The 14,123-nt window shown below is 50.7% G+C and overlaps 1 protein-coding gene across 1 annotated transcript in view; it reads right to left on the reverse strand.

The window, feature by feature from the left end:
- Positions 1-5,853, reverse strand: part of FGF23 (fibroblast growth factor 23) — a 7,978-nt gene extending 2,125 nt beyond the window's left edge. The window contains exon 1 of the mRNA XM_024128979.1: positions 5,658-5,853. Within this exon, the coding sequence (XP_023984747.1) occupies positions 5,658-5,853 (196 nt within the window). The remainder of the gene's footprint in view (positions 1-5,657) is intronic.
- Positions 5,854-14,123: the final 8,270 nt, after the last annotated feature.

Genomic DNA, 14,123 nt, shown 5'->3' on the forward strand with positions numbered 1-14,123 from the left:
TTGCCTCCTGCTTCTCCTCCTGCCTGGAAGGAGTACCCTGAACTCCCAGCTTTCTTCCACCTGTGCCAACATGTTTCTCTCTCTGCTTGGACTCTCTTTATTTCCCCCTTCGCCTGGCTCATACTTCTTTTTTTTTTTTTTTTTTAAACGTCTTTGTTGGAGTATAACTGTTTTACAGTGGTGTGTTAGTTTCTGCTTTACAGCAAAGTGAATCAGTTATACATATACACCTGTTCCCATAGGCTCATACTTCTTAATGTTTGTGGTGGTGGTCGCGTCCTCCCAAGACTTCTGCTTCTGTGATTTTTAAATCTATGCCCAAGTCTTCCAAGCATCCAGCTTGATCCTCCACCCAGGTAGCCGTGCAGGAGCCAGTGATACAGCAGTCAGCACACTTTGTGTGTCAAGAACTGTATTCCGATGGATCTTCTCCTCCCCCCTTTGCTTATCCAGGTCACTCATGCTTCAAGGCCAGGCTCAGATGTCACTATTTTATGGAGACTTTCCTAATCTCCCTAATCAGAATGACCTGTTCTTGCTTCTCAGCCACTCTGACTCGCCTCTCTCAGAGCGTGTATCTCCTCACCTGCTTTCATAAGTTCACATGTCTAGTGCCTCCCTGGAGTGAGCCGCGTAGAAGCAGATGGTTTATCTTTCCATGTCGAGTGGATCCTGGGAGGCAGGGAATTACTTCTTGCTGCTTCATCGCTATTCGTGGTCCTTTTCTCACTTGGTGGTGACCCCCAGGTGCAGCCCCTCTCAAAAACTAGCCCTGGACAAAGGCCCGAAACCCATTCACACCACCTACACCCTGAGTAGCCGACAACAGCTTTAAGTGTGACCGCCCCCATGGGGGTGTGCAATTCTAACAAGTACCAGTGAGGAGTTAAATAAATAACGTTTCTGTTTTGTAGCAAGGGTACAATGAGACCATAAAAGGTGTGATATGAGTGCTAATTCAGCAAGACTTCCTCCCCAGATGCTGTTTAATGACCTGACATTTTCTACCAGAATCATCTCTCTAGGTCTCGGGGCCTCTTCCCTTTGCCGACCACAGAATTTCCCCACACACCCCATTTGGCCTCACGGTTCCCAGGGAGGTAGCCCAGGCAGGGGGTCGAGTCTTCTAGAAATGTAGCCTGGAGGGGGTGGAAACGCCAGGCATCTGTGCCCAGTAAGTGATGGCGCCTCATGGGGTGACTTATAGCCCAGATCTACCCCACGTAGGCTCAGTACAAGGCCCTCCAAAGAGAGCGGCAGGCAGTCCTAGACACTAGCTGAGCACAGAGAGGTCAGGATGATGTGGGGCAGAGGCCATGAGGCTGGGAGCAAGCCCAGGCAGAGGGCCAAAGAGGAGAGGTCATTGCTTTCCAAGTTTGGCTCAGGATTAGGCTTGAGGGAAGCTTCTGGAAGTGGGGTGGGGAATGGGAGGCGCGGAGGATATTAAATGCTTCATAACGGGGTCTGCCTGTGAGTCTCAGATCTATGCTTAATGTTGAGAGAAGGCCTGAGAGAGACATAAGGAACAGGTAAGAAACTGTTTCTAGCCTGATGGATTTTCAGTCTACTTGGGGGAAAAAAAAAATTACACTTCGTAACTGTTTTTGAGATGTTGCGCTCCGAGTATCTGACACATTTTAAACTCTCAAAATAGCTGCTAAGGGACTTCCCTGGTGGTCCAGTGGGTAAGACTCTGGGCTTCCACTGCAAGGGGTGAAGGTTCAATCCCTGGTCGGGGAGCTAAGATCGCACATGCCACGGGTGGCGGCCAAAAATAAATAAATAAGAAAAGAATCCCCCCCCCCAAAAAAAAACCCCCACAAAACCAGCTATGTTGTTAGTGTCACCAGTATTAATATTGGAAGTAGCAGCCTCCCAGTTTAAATCATGAGGAAACCAAGGCAAGTTTCAAACTCAGGAAACTCAGTTCAGCGACCCTAACGTCTCCCGCCCACAGCCCTGGAGCTCGTGTCCAGCTGACATCAGGACAAGCCTCAGAAGATGAAATAAATCAAGGGCCGAAATCCAGGCCGCGGCCATGAGGCCCCCGGGTCACGGTACCCCCGAGGGGGTCAGGGGAGAGGTGCTGAGCCAGGAGCCTGGAGCTGGGGCGCTAAGATTCTGGTCCCTGTTAGGCCCTGTACTGACTCTGTAGCCTTGGGCAAGTCACCCCCCTCACCTCAGTGTCCTCAGCTGGGGAGAGAGAAGAATCACAGCTGTCCTGCCTGCTTCCCAGGGTTGCAACTACGATCAGATGGGATATGATGCTGTAAAAAAGTGCCTTGAAAACGTTGAGCAGCTGGAAGGCCCTGCGGAGGATGGCTGGCCTGCCCCCGACGATAAGCCCACAGCCTGACAGCTGCCAGCCCATGCCCGGCTCCCTGTGAGCAGTGTGCGTTGTCTCCAGGGCCAGTGAGGACAGAGGACAGCCTGCGGGGGGGACCGGGAGCTGCTGCCGTGAGGACGCACAGGCTTGAATCAAACCCACGGGAGCCGGTGCAAAAGTCCAGCAAATGGAAGAGCCGATTGCCCTCCCTGTGCAGGTGACGGAGGCCGGTCTGCACCGACCCAAGGGCGGCATTTGGCAGAAAGAAGGCACAGACCGCTGGCTGCGGGGAGCACACCTGTTGGAGCCCAGCAGGTGTAAAGGACATCTCCTTTGGTGATGCCGTGTCTGTGCACGTGATACAGAAGAAGCATGGGACCCGGGTCCAGGTCTCACCTAGGTCATTTACCGCCTATGTGACCACAAGCCAGTTATCTGAGTTCTTGAACCTCTGTTTTCTCATATGGAGTAGAATCATTTACTTCATTTGGTCGTCTCCGGGGTGTAAGGAGATAATATCTTTATCTGCTGTAAACCCACTTTCTAAATGCCGGTGATTACTATTACCACTTTGCCTCAATCTCTGCTATGAAAGTAGAAAATTATCTGCCCTATTCTAGTCTCGTGGTCAATAAATGATAAATAAGATGATGGATGTAAAGGACTTTGAGCTCCCCAAAAGAAAGAAAACAGTTTGAAGGGTTAAAGAGCCCAAGGATAGTTCAGCTTCAAGTAAAGAAAGTGACACTGGGGAAGGCGGAGGAAGTAAAAAGACCAGGAGCCAGGGAGTAGTATTAACCAGGGGTAATAAGCATCTCTTTGCTGCCGTTGCCAGCAAGCGGGGCTCGTGGAGAGTGGGAGGGTAGCCTTGTTCATAGTAGGAAGGAGACAGACATTGGAGACACACTCCGACACCAGCTGCCAGTCACGAGGATATAGAATCCTGTAGGCAGATAATTTCACAACGATCAACAAACCAAAGACGGCTTGAGCACAGCTATTAATCAAGAATTTAGTAAAAAGCCCAATAATCAAGTGAACCACATTTCACTGGAAACCTGTAATTAATTAGGAGGGGAAAACACACTCCACACCTTTTCATCAATGTAAAACCATTGCTTTGCGTTCACTGGGGAGGTCATTACGAATCCTTCTCCAGCCTGTCACTCACTTAGCTGTCCTACATAGCTACAGGCATCAGTGTTTCTTCTTTCCTCTTTAGGTAACTTTTTATCTTAGTGTGTATATCTGTCTGTCTATCTGTCTATCTATATGTATATATATAATGCTCATGATAACTGATCTGAATAGTATAAATGTTATATAAACTAGCAAAAGGGTCTCTCTCCCGCCCCTGACTCAGTCCCTTCCCAGGTTCCTTAATTGCCAGAGACACAAGGCTTAGTAGGTTCTTTATATGACGAAACAAAATCACATTTCTGTAAAAAAAAAAAAAAAAAAAAATCTGAAATCAGTTCAATTCACTTTGCTTCCTCTCAGTCATTTTCATTCATTCCAGCGAGCGCTCTGTGCCTTCTCGGGGCCTGAGGTCCGTGGATATAAGAGGGAAAATTCTATGATTCATGCTGCAAACTCGGTGGGCTGAGCCCTACCCCCTCCGGGCACCACTCACAGCCCTCCCCTTCCTCCCCCCCGGCCGTGTTTTTGGGGGCTTCCTTTCATCAAAAGCATTCTGTGATGATAGAGAAATTTTATAAGCATTCTCTAATTATCTGCAGCCCTTTCCATGTAGGGGAATCAAAATAATTTAGCATAATCTACTGTCCTGCGTTTTAAATCACCTCTCATCTTGAAGTGAGGGCAACCTTCCACGAGAGGACAAAACCGTGTTTCCTCAAAGCTGATCACGAGCTGGGACACACGAAAGTTGAAAACCTGGAGGTGCGTGAAGGGCTGGTCTTCTTTTGAAGCCACAGAGCTTTTCGTGATGTCAGACACGTTGTAGGTTCTGCTAAATATCCATTGAATAAAACGAGCGATACTTCGGATGCATCAACTGTATCCAGATTTATTTCAGATTTTTTGCCATGGGACTCAAACTTGGCTTCCAAGATGTTGACTCCTGGATCCTACTGTGTTCCCCTGAGTTCTGGAACCTGTTTGGTATTTGGGGAGAACTTCCTCCTTTCTTTCACCTCCTGTCACCAACCCACTGAGCCCCTGAAGAGGTCTGAACTCTTGGCTTTGCACATGCATCTCTCTCACTACCAGGTTTAAGGTCCTTTGCCTCTTAGCAGAATGAATGTCTTGCATATAGCAAGGCCACAGCAAAATTACAGAACAATTTAGTGCAACAATAAAGGGCAAGTCATTATTCCTGTAAGAAATTGTCTTTAATTAAACGGAGACTGTGCTCACTCTTTCCTTCCTCTGATTGGATCTATTTTGAATCAGTTGGCATTTTTCTGGATCCTTAATTTTTACGGGGTCTCCTAAAATAGACGAGCTTGTCTTTGTCAATATCCGTCATCCTCCCACACCCCATTATTCCTTCTGGGGACATCAGAAGCACAGCTAATTGATTGACTATTGTGGACTGTGGTCCAACTTTCCACAAACCTAATCTTTAAAAACATTCTCGTTGTCTCATGTTTTCAGTGAGTTCCCAACCAGGTTAATTTGCTAATAAGTGGCCCTTTCAGCAACACAGAGAAGACTCCCCAGCTCATAGCATAGCATCCGGGGTTCCACTGAAGCCCCTAGGGAGCTTGTTGGATGAGGAGTGTGCATGCGTGCATGGATGGATGCGCTGGGTCAGACTCATCAAGACAGGATTCCTGGACAGTCTAGTCTTTAACACATTTTCCCTGAGAACTTTTATAAGGCCAGCATACTAGAAGCTCTGAGTTGGAAAGAGCCTCTGGGTTTATCTATTCCAAGCCCTGGTCTGGTACAGAAATCTTCACAACCTCTACCGTTAACCCAGTCCAAAGTGCGTGAGCCAAAGCTCAGTGTCTACTGACCGATCTGACTTCTTTTCCTCCCAAGCCTCCTTGCCTGTCTTTTGTACGTTTTTTTGACGCTTTGCACAGGGCACAGAGAAAGTGGCTGCTATTGTGGGAAGGTGGATTTTAGTTAAGATGGAAATTATTCTTGTTGGGAGAAACCAATACACACGAATTGGGGAGGTGGCAGAATCTTCTCCCAAGGTTTAAACGCGCGCACACACACACGTACACTCACGGATCCTGGGCGAGGAGCTGGGAGGCTGGATTAGCCCTCTGGTCCGGCCAAGGCCTCCCCAAGTCCCTGCAGGTGGAGGCACAGAGCAGTCCCCCTTCTTCCCAGCCTAGATGGAGCCCCAACTTACTGTAGATGGTCTGCTGGGGTGAGCCGTCCACGTGGCCGTCCCTGTGGATCTGCAGGTGGTAGCTGTTCCTGGCCGTGGCCGTGTACAGGTGGGTCAGGCCGCCCCAGCTGGAGCCCAGCAGCGGGGAGGTGTTGGGATAGGCGTGGACCGCACAGCCCAGGGTGCAGACCCAGAGGCCCAGGCAGGCCCCCAGCATCGCGGCTCTCTGAATGGCCGGTGTGGAGCCTGAAACCCGACCCTGGCTCTGCGCCTGGCCTCCCTGGCCTGTTTCTCCTCTTCCTTGCTGGTTTCTGGCCTGAGGCTCCTAGGCTGCATTCCCTCCTTTTTTCCCTCGGACTTTTAAAGGGTAGCAGTGTGACATCAAACAGGAAAAACTCCACCGTCCACATCCTCTGTGTTGTAATCAGCCCATTTGAAGAGAATACAGGGATCTCTGAGGCTCACGGAAGGCACGTCGGTTCCAGACACACACACGCACACACACACACACACCCCTCAATTTCAAGCCAACGCTCCCAAAAGTGAATGATGTGTGGGCAAGAGTTATCTACGACACTGGGTTGTCTGCTGACCTGCCCCGCTTCCACCAGGAAATGCGAAGGCAGCCAGTGGTTCCGAAAAAATCCAGCTTCAGTCATGCAGTCAACAGATGCCTGTGCAATTAATCTCCCATCAAATCCACTCATTTTGTTTTCCTCAGTCTTTTAAATTCCAATCAGGAGCTAAGCACCCAGAGCTTTGTCTCTGCACTGCCCTAAGTGGGTGTTTTGAGGGATACAGAAGGAATCCAGGTCAGTACCAGCCAGTGGCGTCCTCTGAGACCCCCTCTTCGTGAAGATATGGGAGACCGAGACAGAGGCACAAAAGCAAAGTTGCAACCTTGGGAGGGTTTCGAGACGGGAAGAAAGAAGAAAGGCCTCAGAGCCCCTGCTCCTTTACGGGATGCTGAGGTTTCATTGCTTGGTTTTCCTGATTTGAACCGCCAAGGGCAACTCCAAAGGTATTGCGGCCTCTCCAATAGCGTGGAGGTGAATTCAGAAACCTCACGAAGATGGCAAGTCTGCCGGCTAAGCACAGGGAGTGGAGCCCGGGAGGGTCCCAGGAGCAGAGCCGCAGGCCAGGCGTCCCCACATTTAGTGCCTATGGGGGGCCTGGCTCCTGGGACGAGATGTGCCCTCTGATGTGGGGCGACAGCCCTATCACGGGCCACCCCTGGGGGCCAAGCCACCGCACGCCTTCTGGAAGAACATACATGCGAGGGGACTGTTGCTCTTGCCGCGTCCCCTCTACTGAGTGCAGACCACATGCGGGCGGCAGGCTCGAGATCAGGGCTGCTGGAAGAGGAGAGTGATGTGATCCCTGCCCAGCTCCCAGCTAACGCAGAAGGCAGGGGAAAGTCAGGAACCATCGCAGAAGGCACCATGGGAAGGGTGGTCACACGGACGCAGGCACAAAGAAGTGGCATTTGTTACCCTACCCATACACAGGTTTTTACAGTTTACAAAGCATTCTCACGTGTATTCGCTCCTCTGAACCTCACTGCCCCTCTGTGAGGTAGACTCACCAGGCGTTATCCATATTTTAAGTGTATACACGAAGAAATGGAACTCTTGGGGTTTACACGTCCAGAGTCACAAAGCAAATAAACAGGAGAGCGGGGACAGGGTCTTCCGGTTCCCTAGGCTGCTCCCCCGATAATGATCTCGGAGACACCCGGCACTTATTGAATTTATGATGTGCTTTACTTGCAGTAACTCATTTACTTTTCCTAATAACCCCTTGGAGAGGTACAGTTACTTCCTCTGTATAGATGAGGAGGCTGATGGAGACAGTTTAAATAACACACCCAAAGATGTGCGGCTCATACCGGGAGAGGTTGGATTTGAATCTGGGTGTCCTGAGCCCTCCACGTGTTGGGGCAGAAGCCACAAGAGCAGGAGAGACAGGTCCAGGAGCAAAGGGGCTCTGTGCCTGGACCCAGGATGTGTCTCTAAGACACAGGGTGCTGGCCCCCCAGGTTAGAGAGAAGATTTAGGACACTTCCATGCTATGTGTGAGACAGCTTTCTTTAGTAACAGTCACAGAATGGTTCGTACAGGTATTCACCACAGAATACAAAGCAGAGCAAACTTATCCTCAAGGGGCCCACGATGCGAGTAAGCGGAGAAGGCGTTGTTCCGCACAAGGCACCATGTGAGAGACGCTGGATGGCCAGGACGGGTGCGACATGCCAGAGCATCCAGAGGACGGACGGACCTCGGGGGTGGACACCGTGGTCAAGGAGGACTTGGGGGCAAAGGGGCTTGAGGGAGACTTGCAGGGTGGGTAAGAGAAGGGTTCCCCAGCAGCGGCCAAGGTGCTGCAGGGGGCGGGGCAGGTGTCTTGAGAGAAGGATGTGGTCATGCGCTCCGGTCCCAGACTGGTTGGAGGTGGCACCTCCCTGGCCACTTCCGCGTGTCCTGTTAGGAGAGAGAACTGAAGTGCCGGCCTACGTCACTTCCGAAGACTCCCCACCAGCCCTGAATGCCTGGCAGGTGGACCTGAAGGCAGAGGACCGCCCAGGGGAGTAGGCTGATTTCGGGGAGAGGAAGGATGCCCCACTTGGTGAGAGCGCAGGAGGGTGCAGGCGTCTCAGAGTAATGCTTCCCACCTGAGATAAGGAGACAGTGAGCTTGGCGGTAGGGATTTGCCCAATAGCAGGGATGGCAGACCTTCCAGCTCCGGGCTAGACTCCCTGCCGGGGGCTCCCAACCTGGCTGCCCGGGAGAACAACCCTAGCTGCCCCAGGACCATCCTTCGCCCCCTGCTGAACGAAGGTGAGACTCTTTGCACTTGTTTCCAAAGCTCCCCGAGAGATTGTAACCCCTAAGCCTGACTCTACAGTTCTTATCAAGGAACAGATCTTGCACCCCTCCTGTGCACTGGAGTCAATACACAGGGACCGAGCCACATCTCACTGTCCAACCCCTTCCAGGATTCCAGCCTAAGATGTACATGGGCTTTTCTGGGGAGTCCTAGCACGGAATGCATGGGCTTTTCTGGGGAGTCCCAGCACGGAATGCATGGGCTTTCCTGGGGAGTCCCAGCACGGAATGCATGGGCTTTCCTGGGGAGTCCCAGCACTGAATGCATGGGCTTTCCTGGGGAGTCCCAGCACTGAATGCATGGGCTTTCCTGGGGAGTCCCAGCACTGAATGCTAAGCCCGTACAGTGCTCTGAGCCTTGTAGTTGTGGCATCTCCTCAGAAGCTTCCGAGGGTGAGGATGACAGAGCCCAGGGTAAGTGTGCTCCTTTGCTTGGCCCCTGGAGGGCATCAGCTGTCACTGCACAGGTCAGAGGACCTGGGAGCGTGTGACCTTGGGAGCCAGGTGTGAAACCCTGGTACCAGATGGGAGCAGGAAGCTCAGGACAAGACCGGTGCCTTGTGGTTTTTGGACATCCCTGTCCGTGGATCCCATGTGGCTGCCTGGGGTGCAGCAGGTGGGGACACCTGCCCTGGTGTTGGGAGAATTTGCGCCGGGAGCTCTGTGGACTTCCGGTCCAGACCCTGCCGCACAGCCATAGAATAGGGGCTCTGAATACGGCCTGGGGACTAGACGAATCTGTATTCCCGCAAGTTCGTTCCTTCCCCTCATCCCCTGACTTCTTCTCAGAATCCTCTCTGAGAAGGTGCAGAGAATTCTCTCCCAAGGTCATATTCTCTCCATGTAAAGGTTTTCCACAATTTTCAAAAAAAAAATGTTGTTTTGACTGTTGTTGAACTATGATGAAAAAAATTTCAAGGAATCTTGGTAAAAGAAAGACGGGGGAATGGGGCGGTGGTCTCAGGATGGGCCACAGTGTTCTCTGCTGTGTTGGACTCTGTCTAAAGGCTCCGTCTGCAGATGGAGGTCTCGGCTCCCTGTATGCCCGCTTCTTCACGATTCTGGCTCCATCATTTCAGCAGTGGTTTCCCTGGCATCTTGCCCATCCAATCCCTGGGGTCAGGCAGATGGATGTCTAAGCCTCCAGGATGAATGGTCATAGGGGAAGAGCTACAGCCTTCCTGAAAATGCCACCCTGTGTCTTGTTCTCCTGACGATTAAAGCTCCATTCCTAATATCCAGTCCTATTCTCTCTTCCTCGAATGCATCCAATCAGCCCCCACATAACTGTTTATGGAAAGCCTATTTTATGGCTAGTGCTTTGCAGAAAGTCTTTAGGGAAGCCTAAGAATGAAAAAGCACAATCCTCTTCCAGGAGCCAGCGACGCTCTGGGCAGAAGACCGTTTGCTTCTGTCTGGCTCTTCCCAACCTACGATGCACACACACCCCCAGCATCCCGTCTGATGCCCTGACAGTCCTGTGAGGGGTGCTCGCAGGTCACTTCAAGAACTTCACCGCTCAAAACTACAAAGAGGTAGCACCTCACACCGGTCAGAATGGCCATCATTAAAAAGCCTACAAATAATAAACGCTGGAGAGGGTGTGGAGAGAAGGGAACCCTCTTGCACTGTTGGTGGGAATGTAAATTGATACAGCCACCGTGGAGAACAGTATGGAGAGTCCTCAAGAAACTAAAAATAGAGCTACCATATGATCCTGCAATCCCACTCCTGGGCATATATCCAGAGAAAACTACAATTCAAAAAGATACATGCAACCCAATGTTCACAGCAGCACTGTTCACAATAGCCAGGACATGGAAGCAACCCAAATGTCCATCTACATTTGAATGAATGGATAAAGAAGATGCGGTACACATATACCATGGAATACGACTCAGCCGCAGAAAAGAATGAAATAATGCCCTTTGCAGCAACATGGATGGACCTAGAGATTCTCATACTAAGTGAAGCAAGTCAGACAGAGAAAGACAAATATCGTATGATATCACTTATCTGTGGAATCTCAAATATAACAGAAAGGAACTTGGCGGGAGGGGCTCTGCTAGACGGTGACGGAGAGGAAGCTGTCGAGAGAACGTGGAAGGGGGAGCGGCCGGAGGTGAGGAGAAGCAGGAGATGGAGGTCTTCCTAGGACAAGAGCATCTCTTGGGAGCAAATGCTTTAGTGGCAGGACCAGCCCTGCAAGTGTACCGTGCCCGCACTGCACCCTGTTGTCTGTGGCTGGTGGTACTCGACCACCGACCGTCTGAGACAGTGAGGGGAGCTGCACACTGGGAGGACGCCCAGAGCCAAGAGCTGGAGTGAAGGGGGATTTTAGGGCAGTGAAACTGTTCTGCAGGAGACCGTGATGATGGAAATGCAATATGGTGCGTTTGTCAAAACCCACAGAACTCACGACACCCCGTGGACCCTCGCGTAAACTCCGGACCTTCGTTAATCATCACGCGTCACTATTGCTTCATCGACTGTGACAAACGTACCACTTAAAGCAAGATGCTGGTAGCAGAGGAAACTGTGTGTAGGGTGGGAAAGGGGGTATATGGGAACTCTCTGCTGTCTGCTCAAGTTTTTGGTTAACTTTTAACTGCTCTAAAAAAGAAAGTATATTCAAAAGAATGAGAACAAAATTCAGCCGTGGTGTTTGCCTGAATCAGTGTCAAAATGTAATCACTACCTGAAACAATTCATTCCAGGGTCAGAGAAATGAAACGTGCCAGAACAGCATCTATCTCCCTGCGTACACTCGTTACCTTTTGTTCCTGTAGATAAGACACGAGCAGATCCCTTACCCGGCCCCGTCATGTGTATCAGCTTCCCCGTCAAAGGGAACCTGTTTCTTTTGAAATCTGTGCGTGCAAACTGAGGGACCACGTCCTCCCTCTGACCTGTTTCCCCACCTGTAAACTGGGGAGGTGGTGGATGGTGAATGAAATAGTCTCTGAAGTCCTGGATGTCTTAGTCTGAGAGTTTCTCTGAGGTTTACACACTGTCTTGTCCTCCGACCCCCTCCCGCATTGTTTGCTTTATCACCTGCTACCCTTGACCTGGTCGCCTGGGAGTTGCCCACCTGTAGACAGTGACTGGAATTGTTTGCATTCTCTGCTGGTGGCCTTGTTTCTCTCCCACTGCTTTGCTTATAATGTCCACAGTGGATGAGGGATCAGCTCAGGCAAGGCAGACGCCTTTAATCTCTATTTTATTTATTTCTCCATTTTATTTATTTCCTCTCTGATCTGTATTATTTAGTTTTTTACATTACAGATTCTATTTCCCTTCCCGCGATCAGTCTGTTCAAATTATCTATCTCTTCGTGATTCAATTTGGTGGGCTGTATGTTTCTAGAAACTTGTCCATTTCTTCCAGGTTGTCGAATTTGTTGACATATAATTGTTCCTAGTATTCCCTGATGGTTTCTTGTATATCTGTGGTATCAGTTGTTATGTCTCCTTTTTCATTTCTTATATTGTTTATTTGGGTTCTCTCTCTTTTCTTGGTGAGCCCGGCCAGAGGTTTGTCAATCTTGTTTATCCTTTCAAAGAACCAGCTCTTGGTTTTGTTGATTTTTTCTATTGTTTTTTAAATCTCTATTTTATTTATTTCCTCTCTGATCTTTATTATTTAGTTTTTTAATTACAGATTCTACAGATGCCTCTAATCTAATATTTAATATCACACATAGGACTGTGTTTTTTTTATAATTTAATATTATAGGTCACTATTATAATAGATGTACTCAAAAGGAAATCCAAATATATAAATAAAACCCTCATTATACATTCCCCAATGAAATACAGGGGCTTCTGTAACATCACAGAATCCATGCCTCTGCTGTCTCCCCTTTGGTGCCAGAACAAAGCTTCTGCTGCAGGACAAAGAGGGGCTAAAGCCCTGCAGATGCCTTCGCTGGGGACCCCAGGTAAGGGAAGGTCACAGAAGAGCTTGACAGCAGAGGATATAGAATGAGCAGTGGCTGCAGCCTCAAGTCCCCTTTCCTCCCCTACGTCTTCCCCCGCCTCTTTTCCGCTAACACCCTTCTTACTGGAAACCCTCTCCCGGCCTCCACCACTACAGCTCGGGGGAGATAAGACGACGCTGTGTGTCCCAGGCTGCGGGAGTGATTTCCCAGAGGGTTCACTTTGGGTGAAAAGAACAGGGCTGTGCTGGTTCCATTCAGAGTGAAGCCAGAGACTTAGGTCAGACTTGCTGGGGAAGCACGGGGCTGGGGATGGAGGAACCGGGGACACAGCTTTTGAATAAGGATTCTCAGTGTGAAGTTTATCAGTCTGTACCTCCCACACCTCCACCAGCCAATCTCACTTTTTTTAAAGAAGCGTATAATTCGAAGTGGAGCTTTCCTGAGCCGTGCATCCTGTAGGCCCCCAGAGGTAGCAGGTGTGCAGGGCCGTTGACTCCTGGCTGCAGTGGCGGGGCGCTAGGGGGATGGGCGTCCAGTGTGCCGACAGATGTCACCGTCTATGTCGGCCACCATGTGACAGCTGGGAAGCCCCGTTCCAAGGTCATCAGGTATGACCTTGCTCCAGGTATAAAGCAACCCCAGTGACAAAGTGCTTTCTCACACCTACTTGGGCCGACGTGTAACCCCAGGGAGGCGGCCAGGGCAGGGCCACAGCAGGGGACGTTTCAGCGGCGTTCCCATGGTGATCTGAACGGAAGCCAGGACTGGTCCCCGCGCCCCAAGCCTCGTGTAACAACAGAAGCCCCCCTGACATCTACAAAGAACCTTCCTAACGGAACACTCTTCACAGAACCTTCCCACGTGCATTCTCGGATCGGATCCCGAACACCCTGTGGGAGAATCAGAATCGCATTTTACTATGAAGAAACGGAGGGTCAACCTGGGATCTGTGCGAGGTTCCACGCCTCGACGGTGGCGGAACAGGGAGTCAGACACCCCCCCGGCCGTCTTGCTTTGAATTCAGAGTTCCGCCGACGACACCCCCCTGTCCTGTGAGCATTCCTGTTTTCAGGGACTGAACGGCTGCGATGGGAACATGGTAGGCAGAGAACGACACCAGGGGAGAGCTGGAAGGGCTTGGTACACTGGGAACAGGCTCTAGGGGGAACTTCGGATGTTTGTTCTCTTCGAGGTGGAGAAGAAGGAGCAAAGTCTAGAACCCTCCGTTGCTCTGCCTGCCGGGCTTTGCCGGGCTACAGCCTTCTCCTAATGCCCCACTCAGCTCCTTGGACCAGAACCAGAGAGAAGCCAGGGATGCTTGTCAAGCTTGTGCTCAGGGAAGAGTAGTAGGAGCTGTGGACTGCAGAGTCACTGTGTGTGTGTGTGTGTGTGTCTGTGTGTGAGTGTGTGTGTGTGTGAGTGTGTGAGTGTGTGTGTCTGTGTGTGTCTGTGAGTGTGTGTGCGTGTGCCTGTGTGTGTGTGCGTGCACGTGTGTCTGTGTGTGAGTGTGAGTGTGTGTGTGTGCGCGCGCGCGTGTGAGTGTGTGTGTGCGCGCGCGCATGTGTGTGTGTGTCTGTGTGTGTGTCTGTGTGTGTGGTGTGTGTGTCTCTGTGTGTGTGTCTGTGTGTGTGAGTGTGTGTGTGAGTGTGTGTGTGTGTGTCT

The sequence above is a fragment of the Physeter macrocephalus genome, chromosome 6 (assembly GCF_002837175.3).
Source record: "Physeter macrocephalus isolate SW-GA chromosome 6, ASM283717v5, whole genome shotgun sequence".
NCBI lineage: Eukaryota > Metazoa > Chordata > Mammalia > Artiodactyla > Physeteridae > Physeter > Physeter macrocephalus.